A 16,196-nucleotide genomic window follows, 5' to 3' on the forward strand; every position below is an offset into this window, starting at 1 on the left:
CATCCCTTTTTGTCACCTCCCACCCTCCCTTTCACCTTCCACTGTTAATCTTACCTTTGTATCATCAATGCTGCTAAACAATGTACTATGCTAGAACCATAATTAAGCCCCTGGGTTGCTAAAGAATAGTGGTTATGTAGTTCTGCATCAGTGAACAATGCACTTAGTCCACTAGCCATCTATGATTACACTGCCTGTTATTGTACAAACGTTTGTTCTCCCTGCACTTACCTTTCTTTTCTTGCACGATTAGCCTGTCTCATACCTTTGGTTTCTTTTACGCTGTATTTGATTTTATATCAAATCAATTTTCTGACCACTTGATGGCCTTGGTATCCCTCCTGAATTCTCTAATCTGGCTGCATGGCTGGTGGGCATCTGGGAACCTCCTATACAACACTGACACCCCCCCCCCACACACACACACCCTAGCTTTACCCTCAAACAAAGACAGCAGTAGTCACAGGACGGTAATATTATATTCAGTACAAATGTTTATTTTTGCAATGAGAACTGCACAAAAAAAAAAAAAACTTTAGTATATAAGTGAAAAGTCTACGAATTCCCTTCTACAAATGTCTAAAGTGTTTAATACAAGTCTCAGGTTCACTGACATAATTATTGGCCAAGCGATCCGTGCATACAGTACAATGGGGGCTTGTACACACCTCTCACTCTTGTATAGGACTAAGATTTCTAGTACTGTGGGAGGGATTGGGAAATGGCCAGAGAAATTAAATAGTAGATCCAAGTTTAATTACAACCCAGTTAGAGAAACACCTATGAGGGAGGTGTGGAGAGGGCCATGGCAGAGTTCACTCTTTAGAAAGAAGGTGTAGACAAAATCATTTCTCCAGCTAAATAGTCGGACCTGGCCTGGGGAAGTTTTGCAACAAAACACAATATAAACAAAGGGGTGGAACAAGATGAAAGCCCCAAGGAACCAAAATTTTAAGTCACACTTGAACCAGCACAGTGGTTTATGAGGAAGTGTCTGGGGTGAGGGGGATGTGCAGTGACAGGGGCTGGTGGGGTGGTGGTGGTCTCTGCCTGGATGCCTGAAATACACCCTAGCCAAGAGGTTTGGCAGATCCCAAACACAATACACAGTACCTTTCTGGTTAAAAAAGAAAGGGGGATGTGGGTTAATACAGTTCTAGAAATGTTTGTTTCTGTGTCTGCATACGTGTAAATGATACTTTTGTTTTATATCCTAGGGGCCACTCCTGGGTACTGCCCTTACATTGTGATGTACTAGTGGGGACACAGGCAGGGTGGCAGGGCAGCCACCTGGTGAGATCTCTTGTGCAGGAATGTGTGTCCGGTGTATGGGGGTGAGGATCCTAGTTGGGGAGATGTACACTTAAGAATATCTGTTTGACCCTGAGCTTAAATGAAAGGAGTTAGGTAGAGGCAGGCAAGGTTTGGAGAAGTGGTCCAAGTCCCCTGGTGAGTGGGAGACAGATGGAAGAGGGTGAAGGAGAATACTGTCTGGAGTCTGGCCAGGTTCTGCTGGAGCACGTCACCTGCTCAGGAGGGGAGAATGGGTACCTGGGCTCCCTGTCACAGCTTCAGCTTGGGACGGCAGGGACAAATCATGGGAGATGGGCTGGGTGACCCCTGGCAGTTCTTGTATAGACATGGCCTAGGGTCTGGGGACCTCCAGGACTAGCCTAGGCAACAGGTGGTTCACAAAGAAATATCAGGGAGACGCCAGCATTAAAAAAGAGAGATGTGTTTATTCCATGATCAGTACAGACGAAATGCATATTCACCATATGAAAGTCAAACCAGTCACTGACTCCAGAGTTTGGCCAACACTGAGGCACCAGCATTGTGGTGTAGAGTGGGTTCTCATGGCACGTGTAACCTCACCAAGGGGTCCAATTATAAAATTAAAAAAAAAGTGAGAGAAGGGGCTGCTGGCTGGGTGGGTGGTTGCCGGTGGGGAGCCTCTGGCTCTGTCTTTGGCCCCCAGCACCTGCCTTGTCCCCTGGCCCTTCCTTTTCCTGGTTAAAAAACTCAAACAGATCTGACGTTGAAAAACAGAGGAGCCAACGAATTGTGGGTGGCGGGGGTGGGGGATGAAGAAAATGCAGTGTTCTGGCTTTATAATTAAAAATAGACTAATAGTTTGAAACTGAGTAAAATATAGGCAGGGTTTGTGTGTGTGTGTGTGTGTGTGTGTGTGTGTGTGTATGTGTGCGTGTGTGTGTGTAGGTTTTTTGTTTTTTTGTTTTTTTTACACCAGTTTGGTGGAGTCACCAACAAACTTCAAAGATATGCCAACTATGTTTCACTATACTGTACAGCCACGGTCACACACTATCCACAGCGCGGTGGTAACCGCTGCCCAATGAGAAGATCACACCATTTCAGAGATAAAGCAGTGCCATTGTGTCTGGAGAAGAGAGAATTAAAAATAAAATAGAATCCAACAAAAAAAAAATATATATATAGAAAAAAAAAAAAAAAAAAAACCAGAAACACAGGTGGGAAAGAACTGACTTTGGTTGGTGGCCTCACTCACCGGGTAAGGCCAGCCCACACGTGCGTGACAGTCACCTCGCTCTGGATTGCCATGGACACACACACACCTCCACGGCATTATTCCCTTTTGCACAAGCGAACACTTACAGAGAGCGGCTCTCAATTAAAGGCTTGTGGGGGGAGGGGAGGGGTGGAATCTGTTCAAGGCAAAGTCAGTGCCAACAAGGGGATGGGCTGGCGTCCTCGCCCACCTCCAGCTTGCTTGGGCCTGCCCTGGTCTCCTGGGGGCAGACTGTGGAGGCTAGGGTGTGCGGAAGGGCTCCCAGCAGGCAGGACGTCATAAACGTCACGTTCTCAGGGACAGAAAACCAGTCATGGTGGCGGCAGCGACGATGTCCTGTGTATACTGTTATAGACATTTGGCGGAGAGAAGGGCCTCTGCCCACACGCGGGGACGCAGGCTTGGGTCTAGCCGGCACTTGCTCGTGGCGAGACTTGCTCATGGCGAGACGTGCTCTGAGCTGACGTCCTATAAGGGTGGCGGGTGGTGGTACGTTCAGCTGGCTGTAAGGCAGATGGGCTCTGTGGTCCTCAGCTGCCTGTCAGGCCTGCCCCGGCGTAGCATGCACAAGGGCCAGGCCTGGAGACTCACCCTGGCCTCTACTACTGCCTCCACTGTCACCCCTAACACTATGGAGAGTCAACGTTTTGCCAGAAAATCAAAGTCAGAAGTCACCTAGGTGCTCTCAGAAAAGATTTTCTTCAAATATTGACAACAGGTCACTCTGGAAATTCATGTCAATGGTAGCTGCCATCTGGAGGGGAGAGGAAGGAGGGAGTCAGGGAATGAGAAGCCCTTGTTTCTTTCCACCCCGCTCCAGTATCCGCTGCTCCCTCAGAGCACTGTGCCTGCTCAGCACTAGGACTGAGCTACCTCAGAGCCCAGAGCCAGCAAGTGTGGACAAGCTCCAGGCACCCACCCAACACGCTCTCTGCCTGCCCACCTCTTGGAGAGTGATGCCCCTACCCCTCTGGGTTCAGGGTCCCCTTCCCCACCTCCTCCAGGGCTGGACCCCTGCCCTTAGGGGTCCCCACTAGGGACCCTGACTCACCGCTTCCCGGCGCCTTCGCTCCTGCTCCCGCTTTCGGGCCAGTTCCCGCTGCTGGTCCAGCACGGACTGGGGCTGGGAGCTCTGGGCCTGGGGAGCGGCGGCAGCAGCCACGGCGGCTGCCTGTTGCTGCTGTTGCTGCTGTTGCTCCTGCCGCTGCTGCTGCTGCTCCTGGCGCCGGCGCGCCTCCTCATGGGCTCGCCGCGCCTGTTCCAGCGCGTCCTCATCTTCTCGACTCCTGAGCAGAGCAGGGCTCCAGGTCAGCCTAGTGTCCAGGGCGCCCCAGGAGCCCCTGCCCGCAGAGCCCCCGCCCACCTCATGCGCTCCTGCCGCAGCCGCTCCTTCTCCTTCTCTGCATGCTCGGCCTGTGCCTTCAGGGCCTTCTCACGTTCCTCCTTCTCCCGGGCAGCACGGCGGAACTGTTCAAAACTGTCACTTGATGACTTGGCTGTGGAGGATGGGGTGGTGGGGTGCTTCTGCACCAGGCTAGCCCAGGAACCCATGTTTTTTATTTTGAGGTCCTGCAAGGCAGAGAGACCACTGGGTGGGTGAGAGGCCCTGCTATTATGTGAACACTTTTTGGGGTGAGGTACACTTGTGGGCCCATGGTCCCTACCTTTTTGGGTGCCACTGGTGTCTTCGGCTCTTGTTTCTGTTTATCCTTGTCGGGGACCCCTGGCGGGGGTGCATTCTGCTCAGGGGGCCGGATCACAGGCCTCCCGACGTCCACAGGCTTCATCTCAGGTCCTGGAATACAAACAGCCTGTGGGCCTGGGTTCCTGAACTAGGCAGGCATGGTTGGCTGGCCAGCCCATAGAGAGCTCACATCCAACCCTGGTTGGGGGTGGAGGGGGCACTCACGCTGGGGCAGGTGGACGGGGGCCTTGATGCTCTCCGGGTGCTTTGGGGGCTCTGGCCGCAGCGAGGGGCTGAAGGGCTCACTGCGGATGATGGGCGAGTGGATCTTCTCCTCCTTCACCACCACAAGGGGCTGGGGCTGGGACTGGACCACGGAGGCTACACGCAGCTCCTGGGACAGCACAGGCACGGTGGCTGGTGAGGTGGGAGGGCGGCCTTGGCCCTGGCCCGTGCCTGGCCCTGGGGGCCGAGGCCCAGCCCTGCTCTTTACCTGCTTCTTCGGCTGGACACTTTGCTGGGGTGGTGATTGGTGGGTCAGGCTCTGGAACTGTTGCATCTGGGGGGAATGTATCATAAGCGGGGAGGGGGCTTCACGGAGGTGACCTAGGAGAGGGGACAAGAAGTTTGTCAGTGGGATTGATATGGAGGCCACTGGCCCTAGGCCTGGCTTAGTCAGGCCCCGAGCTCAGCAAGTAGAGGGCTTTGTGAAGCCACACACTCAGTCCTGCTGTTCGATGCCCAAGTGTCAGAATCATCAGAAGATTTGAGAAGTGCAGACCATGATACATTTGATTCCAGGTGGAGTCTGAGCCTGAGAACTTTTGAAAAGCTCTCCAGATGGTTCTACGGCATGGCCTGGGTTAAATACAAGGCATATCAAAAACCCCAAAGAGTAGGCAGCCTGGCTCCTGGCTGTCCCCATGTGGCTCAGCCTGCCTGCCTGTCTGGACAGCTGCCTGGGGCCTAAGGCTTGCATGGAACTGGCCTATACTACAGTAGAGCTGGAAGAACAGGTCCTGGGTTTGTGGTTTTTGCAAAAGAGTGGGCGAGCACATCCACCTTTATCCAGCCAATGGCTGGAAGGACACAGGCAACCACAGGGTCCAAGCTCGCGATACAGGGAATCCTGGAAAGCCCTACTACTGGCCCCGAGGAAAGGCCTGGCCAAGCACTAAAGCCTGACACCTCAACTTCATTGGTGAGGAAACAGCACTAGGTTACAGTGGGCCAACCCTCAGGAATAGTAGCTGGAGGAGCCACCAAGTCCTGCCCTCGATTCTTCCATCCACCTCAGCAAGGGGACACCCTCCTGTTTGAATCCCTGACACGTCTTGGGTATCTCCACCATGTGACAAGCCACACTGTACACAAAAGAAAGCCCCCTCTCTGCAGAGCCTGTGCTCCTGGATCCTGCCTCATGCCTCACGTTGAATCACCTAATCAGGCTGTGTGTACTGGCCCTTCCATTGACCTCCTCCAGGCCTACTACCAGCTGCCATCTGCCAGCACAGACTCCGTTGGGGCCTCCACACATCCCCTGGACAGCGGTGCCCATTTTAGTGGGTCTGGAGCTGACCGCAATGGACCCCCTTGCATTTTCTCCAGATCCAAAAAAAACTGTTCAAAGATGACATGGTGGCAAGGACCAGCCTGTCCCTATGCCTTGGACACAGCCCCATGTGGCTAGTTCTGCTGGCCTGGGTGCTCAGTGACCCTGTTCCAGGCCTGCCAGCTAGCCATAGGCATATGATTCTGACAGGCTTCTGCCTGGCGTGACTTCTTTGGGAGGGCCTGATGAGGCTGACGAGAGCTATGGTAGGCTCTCAAATTTATGATTTGTAGAAACTGCCTGCTTATTGGTGGCTTCCTTCACCAGCACCCTAGAGGGGGGCCCAGTGGCTCAGAGAAAAAGGTTGAAAGTTGGCCCAGCACCTAGGGATGCCATCTGAGCAACTGGGACTCCCCAACAATTTGGCCTTTGACTCAAAGCCCCTAGCTGGGCTCTAACCCACACCATTCCCTGTGACCATCCCTGTCAGAGGAAGCTCAAGGAGAGGTTGACCCAGGGGGCCAGAGGTGACCTGTCAGTCCCCTAGTGCCGCCGGCTTTTCTGAAAGTATCTCATCACCTGCCTATCACTGCCCTCCACAGGAAGTGTGACCTTACTCAAGGGTGGAAACAGGTACAGGTGTGCAGATGCTGAAACCAGCACCAGTCTTTCCCAGAGCAGACAGCCAGCTGTTCTTGGCCTAGGGATTCAGTAATCCACTTGGCACCTTGCAGCTTTTGCTAGGTTTAGGAACAGTCACAGCATAAAGTCTCAACCTTGTTGTTCAATTTGTGGGCAGCACTGCTGCATCTCCAAGTCAGGCAGCTGTCTACACTGCCAAGTCCAGGGACCTCACCCCGACCCTCACACTTCACCACACCAGGAGGCATTGACTGCTACGTTCCCCTACTGGGGCCAACCAGAATGTCTGATAGCAAATGCCCAGGAGAGGCAAAAAGGCATGGCCTGACCAAGGCTGTTTAGGTAAAAAATGGCAGCCTGAACCAGGTGGGAGATGGGAATGGCTCCTGGGCAAATAAGGTACTATACTGCCTTTGAGCTTCAGCCAAATTCCCTCTGACACAGTCCTGACTCTACCAAGTAGGCCTCATGGTACTGAAAGAAGAGTACCAGTTCCTGCAGGTTATTAAACAGCTCTCATTGCCCAGACCTGCCCCTGCCTGGACCTCACCCTTCACTGTTTGTTAAACTAGCTCTTGCTCATCTTCTGGTCACCACCTTCAGAAAGCCTACTCTGACCCCCGGATAGACTGGGTACCTCTCAAAGATCCCAGATTCCCCATCTAGCAGGGATCATGATGCACTGTAACACTTTTCACCCTGAGTTCCAAGAGTAGGGCCAACAGGTGCCTTATTCTCAGGCGTTCAGCTTGCAAGCAAGGTACCTGATAAACACACTGCAAGAAGCCTTCTCTTTTAGCCTTCTCTTTCCAACCTCAAGCTGCAGCATGAGCTAAACCATCTGGCTGCGTGAGGACAAAACCCTGGGCCCAGCACCAACCTTCCCTGAGCCCAGGTGGGGTGGGATCAGGGGGAGTAAGCCCACTTACCAGTCGAGTAGGGGTCTGACTTGTGGTGCCGAGGTGAAGGGTGATGCTGGATGACTTGCTGAGGCTTGGCAGGCTGTGGCGGAGGTGGCTGCTGGCCCGGGGGTGGGTGGGTGGGCTGTGGGCCTGGAGGCGGTGGGGGCTGCTGGATGTGGGTGGGGAACTGCATGGGCTGCATGTGCACAGGCCGGGGAGGCGGCTGGTGCTGTGGCTGGGGTGGTGGCTGCGGCTGGGGAGGTGGTGGCGGCGGCGGCGGTGGTGGCTGCTGTAGCTGCTGCTGCACGGAAGGGTGGGGTGGGGGTGGCAGAGGGGGTGGAGGTTGGGACTGCACCTTCACAGAAGGGAGTAGAGGTGTAGGGGGCTGCACCTTTTGCAGCTGCTGCAGGTAAAGGTGCATCTGCATGGAGGTGAGGTGAGGGGCGGGTGGCTCTTCGTCCTCCTGCAGCAGCACTTGGGGTGGCTGGGCCATGGGGGTCTGTGGGAGCAGGGGTGGCTGGGCCAGGGCAGGTGACACAGCTGGGGGCCGGGTGGGCTTGGGGGGCAGGGCGGCAGCTCGGTTGCTGGGCCGAGATGGCTGTTGGGGCAGAGCGTTGTGCAAAGCTGGAAGGACACACAACAGTGCAGCAGTGAGGCTCCAGCAGGCCCCAGCCTGGCCTTTCTACTCCATCCTGACCTCTTACACATGTCCCTCTAACCAGCCCTCTCTCCTCACCCTCAACTTCCTGGTTCGCTCCAGAGGAAGGACACGAACCAGGGAGGTGTACAGAGTCAGGCCCTCACTCGGGTCAACCCGCCCTGTGCTCTGCACCCCACTTCCCTCCCTCCAGATCCTCCATCACACTTGTCCTTCAGGCCTCAGAGCAGGCCTGCCCTAAATTCCCTTATGCGACCTTCCTCTCTGGGATAATTATGTGTGTCCCCTAACCCAACTGGGAACTGCAAAGGAGTCACATCATTTTTCATCTCACAATGTCTGGCCCAGCAGAACTGAATCGGTATCTTCTGCATTAAAGCACTCACTCTCTGTGAAATCTATCCTGAGGTATCATATGTAATTTCCACAATGTCCCTGGGAAGTTGACATCCCCTTAGACAACTTAGACTAAGAGAGATTACAAAGGTAGCTCCAAGTGCCCAGTCTCGGTGTTCTGAGACTAGGCTGGGAAGGGGCTACCCACACCTGGGCAACCACGGCTGCAGCTCACCTGGAGGAGAGACCACCGAGTGCTGGTTGAGATGAGGCGGAGTGCTGTGCTCGGGCGGCTGGGGCAGGTGAGGGGGCAGCTCAGGCTGCGTCAGGTGCAGGATAGGTTGTGTGAAGTGGCCAATGGGGTCGAAGACACTGCCTGGGAGCTGCGGCTCCAGGACGGGCACCTGGGCAGCGATGAAGGGCGGGGGCGAGGACTTCATCGTGGGAGCAGCCTGCTGCGGCATAGAGGGTGGCGGTGGTGGGGGTGGCGGCTGCTGCTGCTGGGGAGGTGGGGGTGGTGGGGGCTGCTGGGGAGGTGGCGGGGGCTGTTGGGGCCCGGGACCCGGGGCCTGCTGCAGCTGCTGGTGGTGGTGGTGATGGTGCTACAGACAGATAAGACACACACAGAGACTGACGTCAGGCGAGGAGAATCCCCTGGGCCAGTCCCAGGGTTTTCCCTGAGCCCACAAATGCAGGTGGCCACCACTCTCCTGAGGGAGGACACCACTGAAACCACATACCTTCTTTGGCTCCCTCCCAGGGTGCCCCTTCTTTTTTGACTTCGGAGCCATCTCTGCAGAGAAAAGAAAAGGTAGTGAGGCCTGGAGAAGACTGAGCTGCCTTCGATGAGAGCCAGGAGAAAACAGGGTAAATTCAGAAGGGCTGTGACAGTGAGACAGGGTGACTGGGTACTGTCTAGCATGAAAGTCAGTCATGGGGTAGGGAGAAACTGTGTAGGGTGTCACCTACCCATTTGTCTGCCACTTTTCTTAGCAGGGACTGTGCCTGAAAAGCTTCCTTGCCCAGCTCTTGACCCCCAGCTCCATTAAAGGATGACACTTGGGGCACTGTGGGCTGAGCTATGGAGACCTCCTTGCCCAATGTCACCTCTATTTGCTGGTAAGAGGCCATTAAGGTGACCCAAGTCTGCACCCCAACCTGCTTTGTCTTGGAACCACTGTGTTCAAAATGATCACATCCATTTGACAGACGAGCAAACCAAGGCTCAAAAAAGTTAAGTAACTTGCCCTGGGTCACATAGCTGTAAATTAGCCACGCAATTGCCTCCAACACCGTGAGGTGTGCTCTTTCCCAACCCCCCAGGGGAAGCAGATGTGCAAGTTGGGATTGAAAGACAGTGGTGCTGGTGTGGGCCAAGGCCTGGCCAGAGCCATGAAAGGGGAGGAGAGTGCTGATACATGGGAAGGCCAAAGTGTGAGCACTTCATAGGAGGGAAGAAAAAAGGCAGGCTGGCCAGCCTCCCCTGGACTACCAGGAGCAAACAGGAAGTGCTCAATGTCCCCTTCCTCTCAGGAGACTGGCCTCAGAGAAACTCCATGTTGGGACACAGTGGATATGTGCTGCAGGGAGAAAGCAGTGTGTGCCCTAGTTCCTAGGAGGTTGACGGTTTGTTGCCACCGCTGTGTGGACATGGCTGTGAGAAGTATACAAGAGCGAGCACTCCCCCAACCCACAGCCCTATTCTAGAAGTTTATGCTAGGCAACTTACAAGCTGGATGCCCCTCACCAAACCCCACTGGTGTGCAAAGAGGGAGAGAGGCCTGGCTGGTGTTCATGGGCTAGGAAACGATGACGTTGCCAATCACCAGGTGGGAGGTGGGACCCATGGTGCCTTTTGGACTCCTGTCATCTTTGCCTCGTATCCCCTGCGCTCCTTGCCAGGGTGCTGGGCTCTTGCTGCTGGGGTCAGAAGACATAGGCTTTGCCAAAAGCAGGGCTACCTCCACTTGCAGCTGCTTCACGGAGGGCCATGTTAAGCTTCTGTGAGACACATGGCCTCAGGTTGCCACGTGCCATCAAAAAGAATGAGAATAGACCTCGTGCCCTGCAAGAGCTCACCACTCCATGCAAGAGACAAGACAGCGACATAAACCTCAGCAGCTAGATAGACATTCTCAAATGGTAGCAACTGGGGACACCTAGGACATGGGAACTGTAGGCTGAGTCCCAAACTGGGACACAAGAGATTGCAGGATGCAGGGCTCAGGACTCTAGGCCACAGCAGCAAATCTGGGAAGAGGGCCGCTCTTGTGTGTTAAGACATACCAAAGGGGATAGTTGTGGGAGTGGGGGTTGCAGGATCATGGTCACTGGGCATCTGATAGCTGCAGGGTGGAAGCTGGGGTGGGGAAGCACTGGAATGGAGAGGCTGTAGGCCTCAGAACCAAAGGGATCCTGTACACGCTGGGGGAAAGCTTGGCACTGAGAGGCCACTGAGCCAAGAAAGTGGAAGAGGCAGGGGTGTTGCTCATAAACCAGCTTCCTCTGCTACCACTTTGTTAATAGAAACTGGAGCTTGAGGGAGGCTGGGGGTAGCTGCTTACATACCAGGGGGTCAGGAGGGGAAACTGGGGGAAGAAGGGGGCCAATGGGTAAATTCTGACCAGGAGAAGACACGTTTCATGGGGAGAGAGGGCTGGGTGGGTCCAGGATGGCCTGCCATCTCATTCATGGTCTTGGGGAAGTAGTTTTTCCCATCTTGCAAGAGGGATGATGGCTCTGAGCTGTCACTATCTCTGGGCCCTTGGGGGGTGGGGAGGGAGATCCAGGGAACGAATCTTGGCTGTCTTAGAAAGGTGACCAAGAGACCCTAGGGCTCCAAGGCAATGATGGGCAGGGCAGGCCTAGAGTGAGAGAGAGGCTGGGAGGCACATAGGACACCTTTAGGACCACAGGACCAAAGGAACCGGCGGTGGGGATCAAGGGTGCTGGAGCCTGTTTGAGACATTGCATCTGGCTCACGTGGCCCGAGCCTCGTGTTGGAGTGGTAGGAAGACCAAAGAGGAAGTACACGGCTTCACGACACACCAACCCCAAGACACCCCCACACAAAACTCTCTAGAAAGGGTTACATGAAGATGGCCTCAAGTACTGTGTGATCTTTATTCCATGAAAATCTTGAACTCAACACAAATGTCATCTTTACAGAGGATGGTAATTGTACAAAGAATGAAAACGTTTTTGTAAAATCTGATTAAAACACTGATTCCTCCCCACCCCCCACCTCAAGGGAGGGAGACAGATGGAGGGTAAGGGCAGGGAAGAGGCACAGAGCCCCTCAATTGAACTAACTGGGAAGCCTTGTAGCAGTGGCCCCCCGGGCTGCCCACCTGACAGCAATTGCTTGGGCCCCACAGCTTGCTGGTGTGTTGAGGCCTCGCTGGCACCTTCCACTGCCTGTGCACAGGGGATTTTGATAAGAAGTGGGCACTGCTCTCTGCTCTGTTCTTGGGGTACCGGGCACTAGTGAAAGCTTGAGTCTAAAGATCAAATTCTCTGCCAGATGGAAGCCCCACGAGAAAGAGGTACAGGATCCCTGGACAGTGAAAGTGCAAAGACCCTGCAGGAGAGCAGGCCTGTGGCTACAGATCACGTGCAAGCGTGTGGGAAGGGGTGGAGCGGCACACAGCCGACACTGTGGGAATCCAGGGTGCCATTTGTTCCAACACGGCAGAATCTTCCCAGAAAGACAATGCCAGCAGCTTCCCAACTGTCCTGTGGGAATCTCCAGGCATGAAGCCCCCTGGCCTTGGCCAGACAGAGCTGCACTGGGAATACATCATGCACAGGCCAAAGGGCAGCTCAAAATAGTCTGTTTGGCAAATGGAACTTGACTAGATGCCGACTGGCCAAGAGGACCAGGGAGCAGCCTGGGACTCTAAGCATCACTGCAGGACCCTAGAGGCTCTAGAGGGGCAGGAACTAGAACCCAAGGCCAAGGTCAATCTGGGACAGTTACAGATGCTTAGGCCTGCTGATGGTAAACTGCACCTCCTCAGGTCTGCTTCCAGTTCCAGAAGGCTGGCTTCGAGATACCAGCAGATGGATAGGCCTTGAAGAAGTACACACAAATTACAGGTAAAAAACAAACACGCAACCCCCTCCCCCCAAAAAAAACCTCCCTGAAAGGCAGTTTTCTGCTGAGATGCTGGATTCATGACCAAAAAAGGGGTGATATTTTCAGAGCGAAAAGCCTATTTAGTATTTCTTATAGGGCTGGAATGATGCAGCCATCCTGGCCTGCCCCACCCCTGGAAGCTGATACGGTTCCAGAGAACTGAAGGCTAGGAGGATGCTCCCAGTGACCACACCCCTCAGAAATGTGAAGGGAGCTGGTCTGACACCTTCATCACTGGCCTGTCCAGTGATCCAGGTTTTGAGAGCCCTTTCTTGACTGCCACCCCAGACCTCAACCCCTCTGGAGGCACAGATGACAGGCTCCAGTGGCCAGGTCAGCTGGTTACACGGCTGCTCTCCCTGAATGCCCTCATCAGCGGCCTGCACAACAGCTCCTGATCACCTGGGAGGGACGAAAGGCAGCCCAGGAGGTCTTTTCCCTATGTGACTTTAGAAGAGACCAAAGAAGTTGGAAAAATGCCCAACAGGCAACAACGGGGGAAAAAATGGAAGAACTGCCTCTAGGGGCCTATGAGTCAGCTGTAGCTGGTGACAGCCTCTGGCTGATTGAGCCACATGGGCCACCAGAGAAGGCATGCTGAGGGACAGCCCCTGTTCCTCACTTGGGAAAGCTCTAGATGTTAAGAGTGTTCTTCCTTAGGCTGAATGAGATCTCCCCTGGGCTAATGTCACTGCCAGGTCCGGGAGGGAAGTGGTTAGGATCCAGAGTCCCAGAAAAAGACGGAGGGATTGAGAGAGAGAAAATATACTTGTGATGGGGCCTTGCACACGAAGCAGCACCACACGTATGCGTGTGCAGGGGGATTGTCATCACCCTCTGGGAGATGCCACCCACCCGGAGGAGCCCAGACGACCAGGGAGGCTGGGCAGGACAGCCAGGCAGTCTGTACACAGGAGGCCCGGGCGGCCGGCCAGGCAGGCAGCCTTCCCAGGGGCGGGACTAGGCGTGTGCTGCTCTGATGGACATGACTAATGCGCCCTGGGGACAGGCCCAGGGCTCTGAGAATTCCATAACTTGATGGAGTCCTGTCCCTTTCACGGAAGAAAATGGACTTAAGCTAGAGCTTGCTGGGAAGGAATCTGGAACTGAAGACCGTTTTATTAAGAGTCCGTGTCCAATGATTAGGCAGGACCTACATAGAGGGAGAGAGAAACCAGTGTGAGAGAAATGGTGTGGAATGTACCGTTCAAGTAACAAGAATAGAAGAACTGCAGACCGAGCCAGCCTCCTGTGCCCTGCTCACTGACAGGACACCAGAGAACGGCGCGGGAGCCTAGAAGCCCTGTCCCAGCCTGGCCAGCTGTGGAAAGGGACAGACCCATCATCCCCTTAGAAAGACTACAGATGTCTCTAAAACCACCCAAGCCTGTTTATGCTTCTAAACAGAAATGCCAGAGTGCACACTGGCATCTCATTTACCAGCCTTTGAATATGAGAGGCCCCTGCCTGTCCTACTTGCCATCATCCTGTAGGCCAGCTTGGAATGCTATGCCATCAGGCCCCAATGATTCCGAGTTATCCTTCTGGGTCTGCTTTGCTGCACCTTGTCCATCGCAAGGAGGTGATGTGGCCCTCCCTCAGGGCTTGGACGGAAGAAAAGCCCCCAAGACAGGGGGCTCTTGGGTGTAGGACCCAGCTAACACCTCACCTTTGCATTCCTACAAACCCCAAGAAACAAAAAACAAATCACAAAAAGAGAAACCAGGAGGAAAAAATAAAATAAAAATAGGCTGAAGAGGAAAGTCATCCTTCCTTTTTCCGGGGCATCAAATTCGGCACCCCTTAACTAGGGAGAGGTATGGGGTCATTCCCACCCCCACAGCAGAGCAGATGTTTCTGCTGGAGTCATGGATGCACCAACACTGCACTCCCGTGGTCCCCTGGTGCACGCATGGGAAAAACCCGCCCACCGGTCGGCCTCTCACTCAGGGCACATTCCACAAGGCTGGCCCCACCCAGAGAGCCCCAGAATCCCACAAGCTCTGAACCTTGTGTGTGTGGGTGGGTGAAGGGTCAACCTGCTGATGTGCGCAGACTGGCTACAGCCTGGTCCTCCAGGTCTCTGCCTACCCACCCCCCACACCAGGGGCCTCTTGCCTTCCCCTAAAAGCAAGCAGCACACCCTTAGAGCGGGCAGCAGCAGGCCCCCAAAATTGACCAGGACCAAGTCCCTGAGAGACCTCAAGGGTCGGGAGCTAAAGCTGGTTGTCTGAAAAGAATGCCCCATGGCCTCTGTCTGCACTTTCCAGCTCAAATCTTTCCAAAACATCAAGCATTCCTTTTCCCCCCAGAGCTATTAAAAAACACCCACATGCTCCAATCCTGGGAAAAGGAAATGAGGAGACTAAAATAGCTAGTGTGCTTCTGCTACAACTACAACTAGAATACCAGGCCAAGTCCAAGAGAACTGCTCCACACCTCCCTGAACCCCAGTCCCAGCCCAAGTAGCTGGGGACAGGGGTTTTTCCTGAGAGTGACATGAGCTGTGTTCACCTTCACCCACAAAGAACCAGACATTGGCACTGTGATAGGAGAAAAGTTGGACAAAGAGTCCTAGGACATCCCTGGCCTTACAAGCCAGGCAGATGTGATCTCAGCGCTGGTGACAGGGAGGCCACAGCTCTGCCCATAGCCCACTGGGGATAGCGGTGGAAAGGGGGAACCAGGGAAATGACCTGCAGCCTGCCCGGCTAAGATCTACAGACGCCTTAAGGGCAATGGGAGGGTGGTATTTGTACTCCCGACACGGAACCCTTGAACAGATTCAGACTTTATCAAGAATGAACCTCAAGAAAACATCACAACCCAAGTAAAGTTGGGTTTGGAGGATGTAGAGGAACTGGCTAATAATGGTGTGTACTGCTGAGCAGGGGGAGAAACGTGGTGGCTTGGGACCACGTGGGGAAAGCAGTGCCCCACCCAATTCTGTGAGCACATTGCTTCCCTGAACTGCAGCGTAGCCTTGAGGACCGGCCCTGTGTCCCAGCTGTCCTTGGCATCCTTGTCTGGGGACAGCAGCCAGATGGGCCTACCTAACACCACCAACCCTAATTTAATGCCTCTGTTTAGTTTCTTTTGGTGATTCATGTCTCAAGATTGTGCCGGCTGAACTAACCCTTACTTAATACAAGTGACAAAAATAGGCTCTTTTAGGAATTTCAGCACTAATCCGAATGAAAACATAAGAATGAAGAGCACAAAACAATTTGAGCCCCAAAAGACCAAAGGAAATACCTCCAAGGCCCCTTCTGCCCCACCCCCTCAAGGCGGAACTGCCTATAACTACTTGCAGAAATCAGAGCTGCCTGGCTCGATGGACCTAGTGTGAGCAGCTGCTTCAAGAGCTACCCAGAAAGCGACTGCAGTCGCCTGTGTGGGATTGGGTGGCGATGGCTGCATTCAGTGCTGCAGGAGCACAGGCTCCCACCTTGGCACCTGGAACATCTGAGCCGCAAGGTACAACCCCAGAGAGCAGAAGTCTCAGCTGGCCCACAACAGAGCTCTCCAGGGCACAATGATAGGAAAGGAAAAGCCAGGACCACGAAGACAAAAGGGAGCCTCAAAAACCCAAGGTGGGGAGGGTGCGCCTGGGAAGAGGGGCAAGCTGGAGGCTTCTGGACTGTCGGAGTCTGGGTGCCTGTAGCTCTAAGACTATAAACCTTGTCCTCCTTCCCGCCAAGGCAGCTGTTCCCAGGACTCTCAGATTACTTGT

General features: G+C 54.2%; 1 protein-coding gene across 7 annotated transcripts in view; it reads right to left on the reverse strand.

Annotated features, from left to right (window-relative positions):
- Positions 1 to 1,719: 1,719 nt before the first annotated feature.
- The window catches only part of BRD4 (bromodomain containing 4), a 76,939-nt gene continuing 62,462 nt past the window's right edge, over positions 1,720 to 16,196 (reverse strand). For 6 of the 7 annotated variants that reach the window (XM_036233874.1, XM_036233878.1, XM_036233877.1 and 3 more), the window contains 8 exons: positions 9,066 to 9,118; positions 8,561 to 8,927; positions 7,359 to 7,955; positions 4,461 to 4,841; positions 4,216 to 4,346; positions 3,915 to 4,120; positions 3,603 to 3,837; positions 1,720 to 3,305 (listed from right to left, as the gene is read on the reverse strand). In XM_036233874.1, the coding sequence (XP_036089767.1) occupies positions 3,237 to 3,305; positions 3,603 to 3,837; positions 3,915 to 4,120; positions 4,216 to 4,346; positions 4,461 to 4,841; positions 7,359 to 7,955; positions 8,561 to 8,927; positions 9,066 to 9,118 (2,039 nt within the window). In that variant the 3' untranslated portion in view covers positions 1,720 to 3,236. The remainder of the gene's footprint in view (positions 3,306 to 3,602; positions 3,838 to 3,914; positions 4,121 to 4,215; positions 4,347 to 4,460; positions 4,842 to 7,358; positions 7,956 to 8,560; positions 8,928 to 9,065; positions 9,119 to 16,196) is intronic. The other variant, XM_016157685.2, reaches the window with a different exon arrangement.

This window comes from Rousettus aegyptiacus, unplaced genomic scaffold, assembly GCF_014176215.1.
Source record: "Rousettus aegyptiacus isolate mRouAeg1 unplaced genomic scaffold, mRouAeg1.p scaffold_m13_p_16, whole genome shotgun sequence".
NCBI classification, from domain to species: domain Eukaryota; kingdom Metazoa; phylum Chordata; class Mammalia; order Chiroptera; family Pteropodidae; genus Rousettus; species Rousettus aegyptiacus.